We start from the raw sequence: 19,391 nt of genomic DNA, 5'->3' as shown, positions 1-19,391 counted from the left end.
GTTTTAAGATAGGCAAATATCATTGTAATCTTCCGTCGTCGCGACAATCTCAGACAGAATCAAATCTCCTCGGCGGCGATTGAAGAAACCTTTCCGATGGATCTGCTCAGAGAAGAGATTCTGAAGAAACGGAAGAGTCTAGCTGAGGAATCTGGTGGTAAGAAGTTCTTCAAGCGGTCTGAGATCGAGCAGAAGAAAATCCAGAAGCTTCGAGAAGAAGAACGACGCGAGCACGAGCTTAAGGCTCAGCGGAGAGCCGCTTCCGGTGGAGATGGAAAATTATCCGGTTCTGCTCCTGGTTCTTCTAACGCATCTGCATCTGCGTCTTCCAAATCCTCCGCATCGGACGCTGCTGCTATCGCCGATTCGAAATCCCTAACCGACGAAAACCTAATTCTCCCGAGGCAGGAAGTGATTCGTCGTTTGAGATTCCTTAAGCAGCCGATGACTCTCTTCGGAGAAGATGATCAATCGCGGCTCGATCGACTCAAGTACGTTTTGAAGGAAGGATTGTTCGAGGTTGATAGCGATATGACTGAAGGACAGACGAACGATTTCTTGCGTGACATCGCAGAGCTTAAGAAGAGGCAGAAGAGTGGTATCATGGGAGATAGGAAGAGGAAGAGTAGAGATGAGAGAGCAAGAGACGAAGGTGATAGAGGTGAAACGAGGGAAGATGAACTTAGTGGTGGTGAATCGAGTGATGTTGATGCTGATAAAGATATGAAGCGTTTGAAAGCTAACTTTGAGGATCTATGCGATGAGGATAAGATCCTTGTGTTTTACAAGAAGCTATTGATTGAATGGAAGCAGGAGCTTGATGCAATGGAGAACACTGAGAGGAGAACTGCCAAAGGGAAACAGATGGTAGCCACTTTTAAGCAGTGTGCTAGGTATCTTGTTCCTCTCTTCAACTTATGCAGGAAGAAGGTAAAGATTCTTGCTTTCGATCGTTATTTAGGCGTAAATCATTGTTTGGCTAGAAAATTGTTAGGGAATTTATCTCTGTTTATGAAACTGGAGATAGACTATCTCAGTTCTAGCCAATAAGCTTAGGGAACTATGTTTATTAAGCTTAGTTTGGGTAGGAAGACCAATGTACAGTGTTTAGGTTCCATTAGTTTGTGTGCTTTTGATTACATGGTGACAAGGACGAGTTTTTCAATAAGCTCTAATGCTAGGTTGACAATGAGAACGTAGAATAGCAAGTTGGAATCTGTATGCACCTTGAATTTGCCATTGAGGCCTCTGTTAGTTATCTCCATTTAGATGAAGAAAAATAGGCTGGAATGTTGAATGCAGAAAAAGTTTCTCTCTTTCTGTCTTTGTCTTATAAGTGTTAATAATATATACTTTTTTACACTGAAATTTTATGAGGTTTCGTGAACTTGATCTTTCTAGTTATGGCTTACAAATTGCAGGGTTTACCAGCTGACATTCGACAAGCTTTAATGGTGATGGTTAACTACTGCATAAAGAGAGACTACCTCGCTGCAATGGACCACTACATCAAACTAGCTATCGGGAACGCGCCCTGGCCCATTGGAGTGACTATGGTTGGTATTCACGAACGTTCAGCTCGAGAGAAGATTTACACCAACAGTGTTGCTCACATCATGAATGATGAAACCACTCGCAAGTACCTTCAGTCAGTTAAAAGACTAATGACTTTCTGTCAGAGACGTTATCCAACTATGCCTTCTAAAGCCGTTGAGTTCAACAGCTTAGCCAACGGAAGCGACTTACAGTCATTGCTCGCTGAAGAGAGATTCTTTGGTGGTGATCGTGAACGGGTCTCAGAGGAGAGACTCAGGCTCATGCCTTCTCAGAGCGAAAGCTAGTCTCACTGTGTTTTCTGCTTTGTTGTATCAAAACGTTGACTCTGTATTATCTTCTACTTAAAACGTTGACTTGGTTCTCTAGTCTTATGTGGCATGTAGGAAACATAACAAAACTCACAAAACGACATCACTTAAAGATCTGGAAAGGGTAAGAGGAGAATCGAATCTTGGAACCCTATTGGTCCAAATGATATGATCACCTTATCCAAAAATGTTCGATTCTCATCAACCCCCTCGTTGTCAGATTCTATTAAGCCATTTCATCTCTATCAATTTTACTTCACAAAGAAAGATTTAGAGAAAGGAAACAAAAGAGATTATGGCAACTCAAGCCGCCGGAATCTTCAGCCCTGCCATAACAACCACTGCTTCAGCCGTCAAGAAACTCCACCTCTTCTCAACAAGCCACCGTCTCAAGTCTCTCTCCTTCACCAAAACCGCCATCCGGGCCGAGAAAACAGAGTCATCCTCTGCTGCCCCAGCCGTGAAAGAAGAAGCTCCTGTTGGATTCACTCCGCCGCAGCTAGACCCAAACACACCATCACCAATCTTCGCCGGAAGCACAGGAGGTCTCCTCCGTAAAGCACAAGTAGAAGAATTCTACGTCATCACATGGAACTCACCGAAAGAACAAATCTTTGAGATGCCAACCGGAGGAGCTGCGATAATGAGAGAAGGACCAAATCTATTGAAACTAGCGAGGAAAGAACAGTGTTTGGCTTTAGGTACGAGGTTGAGGTCTAAATACAAGATCACTTACCAGTTTTACAGAGTGTTCCCTAACGGAGAGGTTCAATATCTTCACCCGAAAGATGGAGTTTATCCAGAGAAAGCGAATCCAGGAAGAGAAGGTGTTGGACTAAACATGAGATCCATCGGTAAAAATGTTAGTCCCATTGAGGTTAAATTCACTGGAAAACAATCTTATGATTTGTAAGGTTTGATTTCGTATTTTTATATAATGCTAGACAACAAAAAATCACTATATGTAAAATCTTGTGGATGTTATAACAACAACTCTTTGAACTTTTTAATCAGCTTTTTCTTTTTTTGGTTTTGCCGATCGAGTGATACCATGGTTTGAGAGAGACTACTTCCTTCATGTGAAATTCTTGCAAATAATATGAGAATTTCTATAAACATATATATAATAAAGGAGCGAATTGATAGAGAAAACCATCTCTTTTATTCCTTCATGTACAACTTCATTAATGGCCCAAGAGACCAAAAGAAGAGAAACTTAGCTAGAGTTGCTGATTGAGCCTTGCCCCGGCCGACATGGAATCTGCCACACCACCAGGAGTTGTCTTCATCTCAGAACTGCTTCTAAGTTCCGCTCCAACCACCGCCTCGGCATCTTCACTTGTCACCACCTTGTCTCCTGGAAGCTTCTCCGCAGCATCCTACACAACCCAACAATCCGAATGCACCAATTTATTAGACTTTTAGAATGAAACACTAATAGAAACAAAAAGATGTAAAGATTTATGGACTTAATTGGTTATGAATAGAGATTGAATAACGGATGTTTAATCATATAAAGTGATTCCTAGCAAAGACAATCTCGTATATAAAGACCAAAAACAAACAAAAAAAAATCCAACATATTGAATCCATCTCGATGTTATTAGCCATAGAAATAGTCACATTTCATTTCCAACTATATCTGTTGTACCTAGACTACTCTGAAATATTGGACCGAAACTTAAGACTAATCTATCTGGGCTAATATGAAATTTACAATCACTACATTGATTTCAAGATCCCACAATCTCTCCCTCTACCTTATGTTTCTGTAGTTATAATGAAACAAAGCAAAATTATAAAAATGTCATTACTGTGAGAATGTCTTCTACGAATGAACAGTCGGTGACACCAGGTCGCTTGAGCCGCTACTGCAAGACCACCAGGTCGAGCCATAGACTCACCGGTGGCTCTAGTTTCGGCGGCTTGAATGGCAGCTGCGTCTTTATGATCCACAGGCTTATCTCCAAGAGATAAAGCCGTAGCCTCCAAAGCCTCTCCAATCGTAACCGTGTCTGCGGATCCCATCGTCGCAACCGTTGGATCAGGTTGAGAGAAACTAACGCCTTGCTTTCTTGCCACGTCATCATCACCGGAGACGCTGAAAACGTCGCCGTATAGTTCATGCGGCCGTGTGTTTTCCTGATCTCTTAGCCTTTGAGGAGAATGCTGATGCTGTGCCATTGCTTTATTTAGTTATTTTGTGTTTTTTTATTCGAGGCTTCTTCTAGGGAGCTTCTCTGATTTGTTATTACTATTTTCGAGTTAATGGGATTTTGGATCTTGAAAGTAGGAGCTTCTTGTTTTTTTATTCGATGTCTGTTTGACACGTGGATGTTGAATTTCACACTTGTCTTGCGGCATGTTGATGACATGAATCGACCTTTTTGGATTTTATCTAACAAAAAAAGGTATATAGGATTTTGCTAATTTTCTGTTTCTTCGTTTAAATCCGATTTAGATACATAAATTCAAAATTTGAGAATTTCTAATTCTAAATTTTTGTTTACTTTGGAACTATAATTCAATATGCATGTGGTACTTTGAAATTGAATTGTTTTGATTGGTTAGTTAAATTGATGTGGACCTTAAAAAATTATTAGAGCATTTCCAACCAAAAAAACTGATGGGAGTTTCTTAATTATATTATTTTATTCATTTAATAATAAATAAATTATTTACTTAAATTTTAAATTATAGAAAAGAAAATCTGACCAATCATATAAACCTAACTATTAAAGTGGGTGTCTCAGAGTTTCTCATATGAGAAACTGTGTCTAGTTCTCTCTCCACCTTTTTATTACTTTTTATTTTTTTAATCTTTAGACACTCTTTGAGAAACTGCCATTGGAAATGGTCTTAGAGCCCCGCATAAATTTATTTGAGATTTTTTATTTACTTAAAACACAAATTATGAAATTGTAGCGCATGCATTGGAGAACCCGCCGGATGGATACGAGGTAGCACCGGCATCTTCTAACTGCAGCCCATAGATCAACAGAGCTTCGGAAGCATCTATGTAGCTCTAAGACGATCTCCCATGTAAATCTCTATTTTTTTCTAAAATAGAGTGATTTTAAAATAAAGCTTGATTTCTCTCCAAAGTATCACTCCTATATGTTACTCTAAAATAGAGGTAGTGTAAAAAAAAATAGAGTTACTTTATATATAAAACAATTCTATCATTTACTCTATTTTAGAGAATAATAATATAGAGTGGGCTTGGAGAAAATGTACTCTATAATAATATGGGGTTGAAGATGCTCTCAAAAAGGGTTTTCTTATCTCTGCTATAATACATACAAGTAAGCTCTGGATTCCAGACTAAGGCTATGCAAGGACTGAAATTTCTACCGACTTCGCAAGACAATTACATTTAAAATTATTTTTCTTTAAAAATAAATTTTTGACTCAATAAATTTTTAAAAATATATATATACGTTTTTCTACCAAAATAAAAAGAAAGAAATCTATATATCTATTTAGCTACTAATTTTTTATTCATCACCAAAAACATATATACACGTTAAATTTTAAATTTATAAGAAACTAGTTTAACTGTGAGTAAAATAAATAAAGGCTTTTACTTTTTTTTTAATAAATAGATAACATTTTTGAAATAGTAACAAAGAAATTATAACGGTAACATAATGATCAAGATTCAAGATACAACGAGTGAGTCAGAAAAACAGAGATAATAAGCCAAAAAAATTTTTTTTTGGCAAAATGCAATCATTGTGTGGTTTTCTTATCATTTCTGGTTCTTTTTCTGAACTCTCTCTTCTCTTCAGAGTATTGCTTCTTCATCAAAAGGCTGGACATTGCCGCTCTCACAGCTTCTGCCGCGGCACTCATTACACTCTCTTCTATTGGAACTTTACCTTGTAATTGCTCCAACAGTTTGGTCCCTCCTGGAATATGCTCGTCTTCAAGGATTGAAGATTCGGTCTCAAGGCACGAGATGACCCGAACCCTTGAAAAACCAGGATGGTTCGAACCAGGCAGGTTTGAGGCTCCTGATACCATCCATAGTAATCTTGAAGATGCACTTACAGATATACTTGTAGGAATGAAACTTTCTCCAGGGATTTTTATCACCTACAAGATTATTTACCCAGTTATATTATAGTTTTGTTGATTTTACTGGATTTGCTAACAGTATTCATACCTTTCTGATAGAGAGAGTATGTGCTGTCAAATCACAGCTTAACAAGAATATTCCTTGAAAACTGCATTTACATTAATAGAGGTAATCAAACATCTGATTCAAACGAAACGTATGTGGGCTAAAATATTGGACTTGCCTTTGAATTGCCACTGCTGCAAGAGAAGAATTCGGGATAGCGCATATGTCGGTAACTGTGACTTGGGTCGGCGACTCACTTTCATTAGACTCTAAATGCCCTGCCTTCAATACGTACAAACAGAAATCACTTACGCTGACGAATATTGAAAAAGATTCAAAACCAGATATATAACGATTAATTAGCAGAAGAATATAAAACTAAATAAGGATTTTACCACTGTACTAACTTCACATGTGTCAAGAAGAGACCCAGATGTAATATCCCACAATCGAACCTGAAATTAACAACATTAGCAAGGAGTCAAGCATCACTGACTGGTCGTAAGAACTGGAGATGTAGACTTTAAGATGACTTACAGTTGAATCTCCACTTCCAGACATGAGGTATCCCTGAGTAAGCTCTGGAGTGCTGACAAATGCTGTGCAGGTGATGAACCTATTAAGGTTTAAGACAATGTTAATGGAGCTGTTCGATACTCAGCTTTGTTTACAATCTTTCATTTTGTAAACAACACTCTGATAAATATCCTAGAAACCAAACATTTAGGATGCAAAGAGAATATTTGGGATGAGATTACATGTTACTCGAACTTACTCTGAATGTCCAAGACAAAAACTCTGTATTTCATGAGCCCCTTCTAGAGGCTTCTTGGGAAAAACAGTCACCTGTGATGGCAAACATAATCACTATAGGAGTTACCGAACAAGAGAAGCATGACATTGTACATTAGTGAATTAGACTAGCTTACCCTTATCTTAAAGTCCCGATCAGCACTAAGAATATATCTACCATCTGGGGAAAACTCCTATAAACAAGAACAAATCAGAATGAGTGACATAGTAAGTTAAATCTTCAGCTATTTCATAATGCAACAAGAACGAGACAACATAGAAGAAAGGCGTTTTGACAAAACTTTATCTTACCAGGCTAGTAATAATACTACAATAATGTGAAAGCAGCAGCGCACCCTTCTTACTAGGTAAAGTTTTACCCTCATTGATCCCATCCAGCTCGATCACCCATACAACACCAAACTTGTCCGCATAGCAAACATGTGAATCATCGCTACTTATAGCAACTGCGCTAACTCTCTTCTCAGAACATCTGCCATTATTATGATGTTATAAGCCTATTAAACCTGAGATGAGCATAGAGTCTGTTTTGGAAAAACAGAGAATTGCAATGCTAGAAACACAATTTGTGAAAAGTAACACTAAAAATGGAACACCAATTAATAATCATAGTAATGCTTACGATATATAGTTACTAACTTACACTGTGTTAAGGCAGCGCCAAGAATCTGTAGACCAAATCTTAACGAGTTTGTCATCGCCTGCGGACACAAAAAGCTTTCCACTTGCACTGTAACGAATAGCTCTAATGGATTCCTTACGGGAAGGCCCATCAGATTCATCCACCAAACTAACTGGGCGATTCTCTCTGTCGATTAAACATTTAAAGCAATAAGTTAACTATCACTAGATAGATAAACTAAACACTCATCTATTCCAAGTTTAAAACTTTTGCATTGGTGATTAAAATTCAATTGAATCAGCTTTAAGCAGCAGAACAAAATTCGTCAAAAACTTGTTAAATTACACAAAACACACGAAGAGAAGTTTCCGGGTTCCGATGTCTGAACCACATTATTGTTTCCAAAAAAAACACAATATATGAAGAAACAAATTCGAATTCGATTATGAACTTACATAAGATTGAATACACGAAGATCCGAACCGACAGCGACAGCGAGAGATTTCTGAGATGGATGAACGGAAATCAATGCAGGAGCAACTTCGAGTTTGTTTTGGATTTCTACTTCTTCGGTGTGAGATTCTTCCTCCATTGTTACACAGAGAGCAAAAAAGGTTGGAGTTTTAGGGTTTAAAGCAAAAAAAGCCGCCACGAACAACAACAAATCGATTTTATATTTGGATTGTTTGGATGTTAGTCTAATCGTTTTCTCATTAGAGTTAAGAAATCGAGCGTGTGTGGTACTCGCTTTAGATGCGCGTTAGACTGGCTTTCTAAGTTGGGCCAGAAATCGAAAGCTTAAGGGCCCATTGGACTATCTTTCCTGCTTTTAATATATCTCAAAGATTTCTATTTTTGTTTTTCTTTTTTATCAACATATTTCTTTTTTTTTTTTTTAATGTTTTATATCGAAGTAGGAAAGACTTCAACGTACATGAATATGAATTTTATGTCAAAAACTCAAAACTAATATATTTAATTTAATAAAAATACATTGAGGAAGCACTACATGGAGACATAAATTGTTTAAAAGTAGAATAAAAAGAAGATTGAAATTCATATTTTAGCGAGGACCAGAGCAATGGATACTAAAGACAAAACGATCACATTTCTTTTGGACGAGCTTTCATTACTACTCCATGGAAACTTCTTCGATCCTGTTTACAAGTTTCACCGATTAAACAAAAATATGAATTGTTTTCTAACAGTCAATTTTCCAAAAGCACAATTCTTAAGAAAAGAAAAGATTTTGAAGTGAATTGAGTTATTTATGGTGAACCTGACGGTGAAGGAGCACTTTGAGGTGAACCTACAGGAGTATTCGCCGGAGACGTGCTTGGTCTGTTACTTCCTGCTATATCATACGCCGGAAAAATTATTATAACCCACAATATTTTTGGATCAACAAACATATATTTTTGAAGTGTATAATGTTAGAATTAGCAAGTTTCTTACTGTTACACTGGCTAGGTGATGGAGTTTGAACATTGCAAGCGGTAGGGAGATTGAGAGCCAAAGTCCGGTTAAATTTGAACCCTGAAAATGAGCTTTCATTGCTATTAACCACATAGCACAAACATTCCGGTGAAGATTGAACCACCGTGGAAAATTGACTACAACAATTCGAAGAAGGTGACGTTGAGCCACCGTTGAGGTAATTGAGGCAAGGGGAAAGGCTGGTCAGAGCGTCATTACATCCGGCTTGGACCGTGGTGGCTCCACCGTATAGAACGGTGGCTATTACAAGGGCTAACATTGCAAGAATCATTTGGGGTTTTTCGAAAATACGTGTACACTTTGGGATTGTATGGGATATGATCAGTGGTCATGAGGGTGATATACTTATAGAAATGTTTGAGGGGGCTTTGTTAAGAGTTATGGATAAACCTGAATTTATGCATTGCTTTTTGTGTTTATGCGTATTGGTAAACCAAAGATGTTATAGAATTTAATGACACCAACCCTATTGATAAAGCTGAAACTATGCATTGCTTTTTGTTTTTGGATTAACTTGTGTTTATATATGCGTGTTGTTAATTAAACCAAAAATGTTACCATAGAATTTAATGAAATCAACCCAAGATTAGTTAAAGCTTAAACTTATGAAATGTTATAAGTTGAACCAAATGAAATAACTAAGCATGATTTGGTTCTAACTTCTAACTAACAATTCAATTTTTGATAGACCATTTAATAACACCGTATGATATAGTTATACTCAATTTGACAAATTCCTTAGAATATTAGTTATTCACTTATTTTTCTTTTCTCTTTTTATCAACACTTCGTATTTTTCGGTTAATCAAAATTTACAAGTTTTCTTCTGGCTATAGTGATTAGTGTGATTAAGGTTTCGTGGATTTTTCGCACCTGTCATCATCAATGGTGAAAGACACACCGTCTGCTCAAGAAAGCTTTTGTCTTTTTGTCCTAATCTCCTGTTAGTGCTCAAAGCTTGCTGGTTCAGTTCACGCACCAAGTGTTCGACGAAATGTCTGAATGAAACTTGGAGACAGATTTCATAAAATACTCATAACAGTCGAGGAGGTTTAGACTTGGTATTAACGAATTGACGAAGAAAAACAAGATCTTTCAGATAATAGAGATGTTTTCATGGAGGAAAACGAAGCTTCGGGCTGTTTCACTTCACCAGTGCCGTTTGAGTTCTTTGTTTCGTGGAGTTCTCCTCGACGCCATTGAAGTTACAGGTACTCAATTTCAAGCTTCTTTACAACATGGTTTGGCGGGTAAAGATGTTCTGTCTAATGCAAGAAACCTCAGTGTGTTATCTAAGCTTCGTATTAGTACAAGATTCGATGTATGGTCTATCCATAGAACAGATGCATTTTCAAGCATTTCTGGATCTATATTGCTTCAAGCGAGGGATCCTGCTAAACTCAATGAAGAAATTCAAATTGCAGTTGATGAACATAGATGTGATGAAGCTTGGAGACTGTTTGAACAACATATGCAAATGGAAGGGTTTCCGCGAAAATCTGTTGTTAACAATGTTTTGGTTTGTTTTGCTGAGAGTCTTGATTCCAATTGGCTACAAAAGAGTTACAGTTTAGTGGAACAAGCCTATGAGGAGAGTAAACAGAATTTGCTGGAGAAGGAACCTCTATTATATCTATCCTTGGCTCTCGCCAAGTCAGGCATGGCTGTTCCTGCATCAACGATCTTGAGGAAGCTAGTTGAGACAGAAGAGTATCCTCACGTGAGTGCTTGGTCTGCAGTTTTGGCGCATATGTCTCTTGCGGGATCAGGAAGTTATCTTTCTGCTGAGTTGGTTCTTGAGATTGGTTACTTGTTTCATAATAACAGAGTTGATCCACGGAAGAAGAGCAACGCACCTTTGCTTGCAATGAAGCCTAATACTCAGGTGTTGAACATTGCTTTGGCGGGTTGTTTGTTGTTTGGGACAACACGAAAAGCTGAACAGCTTCTTGATATGATACCCAAGATCGGTGTTAAAGCTGATGCTAACTTGTTAGTAATAATGGCTCATATATACGAAAGAAATGGGCGGAGAGAGGAACTGAAGAAGCTTCAAAGGCATATAGATGAAGCTTGCAACTTGAATGATTCTCAGTTTTGGCAATTCTATAACTGCGTGCTTATTTGTCACTTAAAATTCGGGGATCTTGAATCTGCTTCGAAAATGGTTCTGGAAATGCTAAGAAGAGGAAATGTAGCAAGGAACTCACTTGGAGCCGCCATTCTTGGATTTAATACTACAGATGATGATAGATTCAATACCAAAAAAGTATCTGAAAAGGGATCAGAGATTAAAGAACATGATAATCCCGAAACTCGAGTGGTTTCTACTCACAATATGATTCCCTATGATGAGTTCTGTAGAGACAGGAAGTTTTTGAAACTTGAAGCTGAGGCAAAGGTTGTTCTTGGTGCATTGTTGGCTAAGTTGCATATACAAGTCAAATTGATTACCTCGGAACGTGGTGTTTTGCAGCCGACGGAAGAGATTTTTGTGAAATTAGCAAAGGCATTCCTGGAGAATGGAAAGATGAAGGAATTAGCAGAGTTTCTGTTAAAGGCAGAACATGAAGACTCCCCTGTTTCTAGTGATAACTCGATGCTGGTGAATGTTATCAACGCTTGTATTTCTCTAGGAATGTTAGATCAGGCGCATGATCTACTCGACGAGATGCGTATGGCTGGGGTAAGAACCGGTTCTTCGGTTTATTCTTCGCTCCTCAAAGCTTACTGCAAGACAAACCAAACTAGAGAAGTGACATCACTCCTTAGAGATGCTCAGAAGGCAGGGATTCAATTAGACTCAAGCTGTTATGAAGCTTTAATCCAGTCTCAAGTGATTCAGAATGATACTCATGGAGCTCTCAATGTGTTCAAGGAAATGAAAGAGGCGAAGATACCGAGAGGTGGAAGTCAGCAGTTCGAGAAGCTCTTAAAGGGATGTGAAGGAAACGCAGAGGCGGGACTTATGTCGAAACTCTTGAGAGAAATCAGAGAAGGGCAGAGTTTGGATGCTGGTGTTCATGATTGGAACAATGTGATCCATTTCTTTAGCAAGAAAGGTTTGATGCAAGATGCAGAGAAGGCATTGAAGAGGATGAGAAGTCTTGGGCATTCACCGAATGCTCAAACTTTTCATTCTATGGTCACAGGATATGCAGCTATAGGGAGTAAATACACAGAGGTCACTGAGCTATGGGGAGAAATGAAGTCCATAGCCGCAGCTACTTCATCGATGAGGTTTGATCAAGAGTTGCTCGATGCGGTGCTCTACACGTTTGTTAGAGGCGGATTTTTCTCACGGGCTAATGAAGTTGTGGAGATGATGGAGAAAAAGAATATGTTTGTTGATAAGTACAAGTATCGGATGCTCTTCTTGAAGTATCACAAGACTGCTTATAAAGGCAAAGCTCCAAAAGTTCAAAGTGAGTCTCAGCTCAAGAAGAGAGAAGCTGGTTTAGTATTCAAGAAATGGCTCGGACTATCTTGATTATTAATGTAATCAATAAGATCTATATAGAGGCAGCACAAGCATTGATAAAGCTTTGGATTTATTTATCTTTTGTAAGATTTCTGTTTATATACACAACCAAATGCGTATTAGTTGAGGTTTCAGGTAAGCCAGAGCATGGGTTTGATCAATCGCAAATCGTGTTATTTATCCTGCAAAGATTGTGAAACTGGTGGAGTTGGTTGAATTCTCAAAGGATGATATGAATGTATAAAGGAAAAAAAAAGGCTGGTACTAAATTACCACTAACCTTTGATTCTGAATAGAGCACTGCCATCTGAAACCTGTTGGCCTGCTTTAACTTTGAGGTCCTGTATGCTTCCAGAGGATGGTGCTTTCACAACGTGCTGAACCACCATGGAGAAGGGAGAATAAAACGATAGTTACTTAACTGTTTCTTATGTTTATGGTATATGAAGAGGTTTGTATACTAACCTCCATCTTCATTGCCTCTAGGACTAATACAGGTTGACCTTGATCTACTTTGGCTTCGTTTTCAACAAGGACCTTGACTACCAAACCAGCCATGGGGGCCACAATGGTTCCTGGAGGGTGTGATGATGTTTCGGAGCTGGTTCTGTGTTGGACTCCTTCTTCATCTTCAGAGAATTCGATTCCTACCTTCTGCTTGAACTGATGGTGTTCTGAACCATGCCATATATGGATATGTTTATAACAATCCTGTTACCAAAAACAAATCATAAGTAGCAATTACGAGAGAGGCAGAAAGACCATGAGATAAAGCTGTGAAGAGTTGCTTGAACATGATGCTAATGATTTACCTTCAAGTACGCAGCTAGACTAACATTCATGCTCAATCCAGCCGCTTCAACTCTAAAATTGCACTTTCCTTCTCGAGTTACTCTGACTTCTAAACTTGGAGAATCATTGCCTTCCTGTCTCGTGGAATGTTGTCAAAACATCAGAATTCCAAATTTCCAATTATAAGACTCATAAATGAAGTATGTATATAATGTAGCAATGGTGTTCATTTTTATCCTTTTAAAACGAATCTAAAAGTGAGTTAAAAACCTGAATGAGATAGCTTCCATCTGGTCGAGATATTACACCGAGTGATATAAGGTTAGAGCCAGCTCCCTCGCATTCATTATTCCACTCTATCTCAATGGTTTGTTTGGCTTCATGATGGACCCTAAAAGGAGGATGAGAATACCATATCGATGGAAGTTTCCCTGGATGAGTTTACACATATGAATTAAGGCATACTCGGGAATCATTAACTTGTAAAGAAGAGACTAGACTCATGTGAACTGACCATGACTACTTTCATTCCAAGCAGAATGCTCGATTGTGGAGATACAAGCAGCCACCAATGCTGCACTATGCTTGACTGCCTTGTATGCCACTTCTGTTGCAGCTGGATTGCTTTCATCAGCAAATAGATCACTTTTATGGTGCTCAATAAAATGAGTTTCTACATTGCCCACTGCAAACTCCTTATGACTAGCAAGTTTTTGAAGGAAATTTATGTTTGTAGGTACACCTGCTACCTGTCAACAGATACCATGTAATTACTGAACTATTGTGCTAACTAAGAAGCGATGAGCCGAGAAACCCGAAAAGGTTTCTTAAGAAATTCATAATGGAACCATAAGGCCCTGACGATTTATAGTTATGCTGAGGTATAATTAAAATTGCAGAGAGCTCCAAAACGTTGTTACATGTTCTCAGGGAATCTACCTGAAAGTTAGACAAGCAATCCTTCAGTTTCACTAAAGCTTCGCCGCGATTACCTCCCCAGACAACAAGCTTTGCAATCATAGGATCATAGTGCATGCTAACTGTGTCTCCTTGTTCAACTCCAGTTTCAACCCGAACTATTACAGAAAAATTCCAACATGAAAGAGGTTAACAACATGACAAAAACAGGGTCAGATATCTAAGAGAGAAAAAAAAAAAACTTTCCATAAGATGGAGAAAAATCACTTGTATACACGATTTTGTACTTCACCTGATGGTGAGACAGCAACAGGGCGATAATGATTGAGGACCCCAGTTGCAGGAAGAAATCCTTTTGGAACATTTTCAGCATATATCCTGGCCTCAAACGCATGACCTGCCAAGAAGATAAATATGTGGGTCAAAATAAAGAATTCACAGCTGCAAATTAATAGATAAACTATCAAAAGAATGTTGTTCAGATTATTTTTTTCAGCCACAAGTAACATCTTATGGACTCAACACGGAATAACGAATGAGAATAAACCAAACCACTATTTTCCATTTATATTAAGGAGGAAGAGCGATACCTGACATTGGCACCTCGGATTGGTTTATGGGGAGAGGTTCCCCATTGGCAACCCGAATTTGCCATTCCACAAGATCTTGACCAACAATCATCTCGGTTACAGGATGTTCGACCTAAGAAGGATCATCAGTTTTCCTTTGGATAGCCAGATGTTTATTGAGTTAAATTTAATAAACATATAGATCAAAGAAGCACCTGTAGACGGGTGTTCATTTCCATAAAATAAAATTGATCAGACTCAGTGTCAACTATAAATTCCACCGTCCCAGCATTGTAATATCCAACTGCCTTTAAATATCAGAAGGTAACAGAATATAAGCGCTTCGTGTGGAAGTTGAAGTGAAAGATAGCCTAGCAAGAAGAGGTTTCAAAAGACTACACATCAATTGAACTCAAATTAACAATGGTAAACTTCGATCATATAACTCATGATCAAATATTAGTAGTGCACAACATAAAATAGAGACACATGGGTCATACAATCTACTATGAATAAATGCAATATACAGAACATGGTAATGCAACATTTTCGAGTAAGATTTCTCACTAAAAACAATTAAATCTGAACAAGATGAAAGCAGGATTTAAAGGGATACCCGTGCGGCAGAGACAGCAGCTTGGCCTAAGTTTGCGCGGAACTTTTCAGATATATTAGGCTGCACCAGCAGAGTGTCAATCAGACCCACATCCATTTATGGTAGAAAAGATACGAAATAATAATAGAACGAAATACGGTCATTACCGCAGGAGCTTCTTCGATAATCTTTTGGTGTCTTCTTTGCACACTGCAATCCCTTTCGTATAGATGAAGAACATTTCCATGTTTGTCACCAAATATCTAAAAGCAGTGGAAACACCGAAGCAAAATTAGTTAAAATGCTAGAAAAAGAGAAAAGCCAGAAATGGTTACTCAATGAATACGCCAGAAAAGAAATAGAAGTTAAGGTTTCAAACCAAAGAAATAATATATGTCTTCTTCTATACACAATAACTGGGTTTCAATGCGCCATAATCAGGCTCTCATAGAAGAAACAGAATATGGAATTTCATGACCCGCTACCTGGACTTCGATATGCCTCGGTCGGGTGATGTATTTCTCGAGAAGAATAGTGTTAACGCCAAAAGAAGCAGCAGCTTCACGTTGAGCCCCTAAAAACGAGTCAGCAAAATCCTTCTCACTTTGCACTATCCTCATTCCCTAAAAACAAAAGCTTACTTTGCTTCAAAACCAATAGTATAATTTAAAAGGGTATCAAACTTATTGACCAATGATCTGTCTTTCCGCCACTAAAAATATTATAAACCATGTTTCCAGAGCTGAGATCAAATTAAATAGAAACATGTGAGTACTCTGACTATTGCAACAAGCCATCTATTGGACAAACCAATGTCATAAGTCATAACATACCTTCCCCCCACCTCCATGTGTTGGTTTGATTATTATAGGGTATCCAATCTTTTCCGCTTCTGATTTCATATGATCAATATCTTGCTCATGGCCATGATATCCAGGCACGAGAGGAACTCCAGCAGCTCCCATTATTCTCTTGGATGCACTGAATAAACTCACATGAGGGACACGTCCTCAGAAGCTATTCAAGAGATGATAAAAAAAACAGCTTGTGCAAATGCGCAATAGGGAGGCTGTTATGGTACCTTTTATCACCCATGTCTCTAATTGCAGATGCTGGAGGTCCAATGAATGTTAGACCCGAATCTTCACAGAGTTGGGCAAAGTCAGAACTTTCTGACAAAAAACCATAGCCAGGATGTATTGCCTAGTTATATTTCAAAGAAGAACATCAGCTACGAGATAACGATTATCTCCTAATCCAATGAAGTCTCGGGAACTAAACAATAAAGTAATCAAAACTCACACCTGTGCACCAGTCCGAGACGCTGCCTCCATGATAGTCGCACCGCTGAGGTAACTGAGCCTAGCCGAGGGCGGGCCAATCCGAACCGCTTCGTCTGCAGATTTCACGTGGAGCGAATCTTTATCAGCGTCACTGTAAACCGCAACGGTCTGAATCCCTAAACGTTTCGCCGTTCTCATGATCCGGCAAGCAATCTCGCCTCTGTTCGCCACCAAAATCTTCTCAATACAACGATCCTTAGGCTTAATCGAGGCTCCTTCAAAAGATGCGGAGTCGGAAATATATCTCAGGAGCATCGAGTAATTTTTCCGGCGAACATTCCGTCGGAGTGCCCACACCGTCATCATCGACATTTGATCTCGATTTTCGAATTTTCCGAGTGGAAAAAAACAAGTGTGACTCAGCAACTACGTTGGCTCACGGCTGTGTTTGTAGTTGTAGATAAAACCAAACAACGAGGGTATTTTTGTCTTTACATTAGAAACTAATCGACGATGAGTAGTGACGTGGCACACTTTATCATGGTTGGTCGGAATGGATATGCGTCTGATGTGCCGCTTGCGTTGCGTCTTTACCTGATTTTACAAGTCTGGGCCTATGGGCTTCATTATTTTATTAATTAATGGGCTTATCTGTACGGAAGATTCAAAGCAACCTACAAGGCCTTGTTTCAGTTTTGAAATATAAATACTTTTGAATCATCGATATAAATCGCATTTATGTTAGAATGTAATTTTAAATTACTTGGTCTTACTATATACTAGATTTTAATATAAATCAAATTTGACTAATAAAAAACATGTGGACATAGTTATTATGATTTTGAAAATCATTATTGTAGTATAATCTTTGGTGGCATGAAACCGATCGAGCTGGGACTAATATACTATTAAAGTTTTTGTTAGGTAGGTGGCTGTTGAGTGTTGACTCCTCTATTTATTTCTGTTTTGCATCAACATCCTCTAGTCTATAACCGACAAAAACAATACAATTAAGAGAAAAAAAAAAAAAACACAATCCTTTAAATTAATTCAATATTGGCAACGAACTGAACGAGGATATAGTTATAAGAAGACAATATATTGATTTGAAGTCACGCTGTTGATTATTATTTAGTTTACAATATATAAATGAATCTTTAAGTCACTCGAAAAGTTTATGTAAAATAGTATATAACCGTTTGTGATGCTTAGAAGTCAGTCAGACTCCCTAATTGTTCCCAATAGGTGGATAATTTATTTGTCCGTGTCTTGAATCTTCATTTGAGTTTGGTTGGGTAACCAAAAAGAGAGTGAACATAAGTTGTGTCAAACAAGCAATGCATACCAAACAACAAAAAACATGTTCAGTCATGATTTGCTGATTAGTTCTTGTAAATTAAATTTGACTTTTTCGTTTTTAATCTTGATCTATTAGAAAGCTGAATGAAATGATTTTAAATGTAACATTCGATCGGATTACTCAAACTATTCAATATACAATAACATTAGTTAGTCACCGTATATTTATCTCTTACAAATGTTACATGAAGAAGTCATTAACAACGTAACTCCGACTCAACTTTAAATGATTGAAAAACGTTTGACACGCAAGATCGGCAATAGCAATAGATCGAATCTAAAAGCCAACGTGGAGAAAATAACAAAGGGTGACGAAAGTGGTCCAAAAGCTCACCGTCCAAGACATCCTGTCTTTGTCACTTTTCTCTTGTCAGCATCCTTATCATTATTTCTTATTTAATACCGAATGAAATAGTATTATTATTCCAAATAATAAACGAATTAAAATTATAAATTCATTTTAGTTCTTGGCCAGACGGGTTTGATCGATCATTCACATAAGAAAAGAAAGGCTCCGAATGGTAACCGCGTTTTGCGGTGCGGGAGAAGTGCGGTATTATAGTGCGGTACGGTTCAACTGCGGGACGTGTGGGAAAAATATATTTGCGGGACAAGTGCGGTTTGTATAAAATAAGCGGTACGAAATAATATTTGATTGGTGAAAAAACTATTTGCGGGATAAGTGCGGTTTTATATATAAATATATATATATTAATAATTAATTATTATTTTTGTTAATAAATAAACAATAACAGATATTTATAAACCATTAATACACAAATTGATCAAAATATAAATTTAATTTTTAAACATACATATTGTTGAATCCGTTGAATAATTTTATCATAAAAAAAAGTACAACACATTAAAAAATATTATCTATTACTTTGATTTTCCCATAACATATTTGCAAAATTATCTCTTATTTGCTTCATATATTCTTCATCTCTTATCTCCGTTGCTTCTATGTCATCTATTCTATATTTAAATCATTTACAAGTAGGCTTCTATGTCATCTATTCTATATTATCTCATATATTCTATATCATCGGTTATTTCATAAATGATATATATATTTAAATCATTTACAAAAGATACACAATAATTCATATTATTTATCATAACCTATTTAAATATTAACATCATTTACATTGATTAATGCAAAATTTTAATTTTTTTTTCAAATGACACAAATTAACATCAATAATAACAAATGATGAAAATAGTTGCATCACTTTTTTAAATGGACACAAAATATTAGAGTCACCAATTTTTTTTTTTGGGCAAAGAGTCACCATTTATAAATTAAAATATTACCTGAAAATGTGGGAGACTTGAGAATAAAATTTTAAAGAAAAATTATCAAAAAAAAATGTTAAAGTTTGTATTTGTGTATAAAAGAGAAGTTTGTATTTGTTATGAAAGATATTAAAATGTTTGTGTTTGTGTATAAAAAAAATGAAACATGTTT

The 19,391-nt window shown here is 37.3% G+C and overlaps 7 protein-coding genes across 9 annotated transcripts; 3 read left to right on the top strand and 4 right to left on the bottom strand.

Annotated features, from left to right (window-relative positions):
• Positions 1–19: 19 nt before the first annotated feature.
• Positions 20–1,922, top strand: LOC9328211 (pre-mRNA-splicing factor 18). The gene is made up of 2 exons (XM_002892103.2): positions 20–930; positions 1,422–1,922. Exons 1-2 carry the CDS (start codon positions 97–99, stop codon positions 1,839–1,841), a joined length of 1,254 nt encoding a protein of 417 aa, XP_002892149.1. The 5' UTR covers positions 20–96; the 3' UTR covers positions 1,842–1,922.
• A 118-nt stretch (positions 1,923–2,040) lies between these two features.
• LOC9325503 (photosystem I reaction center subunit II-2, chloroplastic) lies at positions 2,041–2,878 on the top strand. The gene has a single exon (XM_002892102.2). It carries the CDS (start codon positions 2,161–2,163, stop codon positions 2,776–2,778), a length of 618 nt encoding a protein of 205 aa, XP_002892148.1. The 5' UTR covers positions 2,041–2,160; the 3' UTR covers positions 2,779–2,878.
• Positions 2,879–2,939: 61 nt separating this feature from the next.
• Positions 2,940–4,147, bottom strand: LOC9325502 (late embryogenesis abundant protein 3). Its single transcript, XM_021014247.1, is given in 2 exon segments — positions 2,940–3,299; positions 3,706–4,147. Coding segments are annotated over 2 exon segments (558 nt in total). The 5' UTR covers positions 4,050–4,147; the 3' UTR covers positions 2,940–3,085.
• Positions 4,148–5,439: 1,292 nt separating this feature from the next.
• Positions 5,440–8,161, bottom strand: LOC9325501 (tRNA (guanine-N(7)-)-methyltransferase non-catalytic subunit wdr4). The gene is made up of 10 exons (XM_002889391.2): positions 7,882–8,161; positions 7,448–7,612; positions 7,096–7,276; positions 6,921–6,977; positions 6,767–6,837; positions 6,529–6,607; positions 6,387–6,446; positions 6,170–6,273; positions 6,034–6,094; positions 5,440–5,963 (listed from the first exon to the last, which is right to left on the bottom strand). Exons 1-10 carry the CDS (start codon positions 8,016–8,018, stop codon positions 5,598–5,600), a joined length of 1,281 nt encoding a protein of 426 aa, XP_002889437.1. The 5' UTR covers positions 8,019–8,161; the 3' UTR covers positions 5,440–5,597.
• A 210-nt stretch (positions 8,162–8,371) lies between these two features.
• LOC9325500 (non-specific lipid transfer protein GPI-anchored 2) lies at positions 8,372–9,307 on the bottom strand. 2 transcript variants are annotated; one of them, XM_002889390.2, is made up of 3 exons: positions 8,882–9,307; positions 8,706–8,780; positions 8,372–8,583 (listed from the first exon to the last, which is right to left on the bottom strand). In XM_002889390.2, the coding sequence occupies exons 1-3, from the start codon at positions 9,192–9,194 to the stop codon at positions 8,483–8,485; spliced, it is 489 nt and encodes a 162-aa protein (XP_002889436.1). In that variant the 5' UTR covers positions 9,195–9,307; the 3' UTR covers positions 8,372–8,482. The 2 variants fall into 2 exon arrangements, with proteins under 2 accessions (XP_002889436.1, XP_020870650.1); XM_021014991.1 differs by having other exon boundaries at positions 8,706–8,777; positions 8,882–9,305.
• Positions 9,308–9,666: 359 nt separating this feature from the next.
• Positions 9,667–12,483, top strand: LOC110224910 (pentatricopeptide repeat-containing protein At1g03100, mitochondrial). Its single transcript, XM_021012663.1, has one exon. The coding sequence runs from the start codon at positions 10,032–10,034 to the stop codon at positions 12,411–12,413; it is 2,382 nt and encodes a 793-aa protein (XP_020868322.1). The 5' UTR covers positions 9,667–10,031; the 3' UTR covers positions 12,414–12,483.
• LOC9328210 (methylcrotonoyl-CoA carboxylase subunit alpha, mitochondrial) lies at positions 12,458–16,999 on the bottom strand. Of its 2 annotated transcripts, XM_021012664.1 has the most exons (16): positions 16,583–16,999; positions 16,360–16,481; positions 16,112–16,259; positions 15,764–15,901; positions 15,446–15,541; positions 15,300–15,359; positions 14,899–14,991; positions 14,705–14,816; positions 14,407–14,511; positions 14,136–14,272; positions 13,711–13,945; positions 13,467–13,627; positions 13,217–13,330; positions 12,870–13,115; positions 12,685–12,781; positions 12,458–12,586 (listed from the first exon to the last, which is right to left on the bottom strand). In XM_021012664.1, the coding sequence occupies exons 1-16, from the start codon at positions 16,931–16,933 to the stop codon at positions 12,582–12,584; spliced, it is 2,220 nt and encodes a 739-aa protein (XP_020868323.1). In that variant the 5' UTR covers positions 16,934–16,999; the 3' UTR covers positions 12,458–12,581. The 2 variants fall into 2 exon arrangements, with proteins under 2 accessions (XP_020868323.1, XP_020868324.1); XM_021012665.1 differs by lacking the exon at positions 12,458–12,586 and having other exon boundaries at positions 12,680–12,781.
• Positions 17,000–19,391: the final 2,392 nt, after the last annotated feature.

This window comes from Arabidopsis lyrata (assembly GCF_000004255.2).
Source record: "Arabidopsis lyrata subsp. lyrata unplaced genomic scaffold ARALYscaffold_1, whole genome shotgun sequence".
Lineage (NCBI taxonomy): Eukaryota > Viridiplantae > Streptophyta > Magnoliopsida > Brassicales > Brassicaceae > Arabidopsis > Arabidopsis lyrata.
Note: the sequence above shows the minus strand (reverse complement) of the source record. Positions and strands in the feature narration are given on the sequence as shown.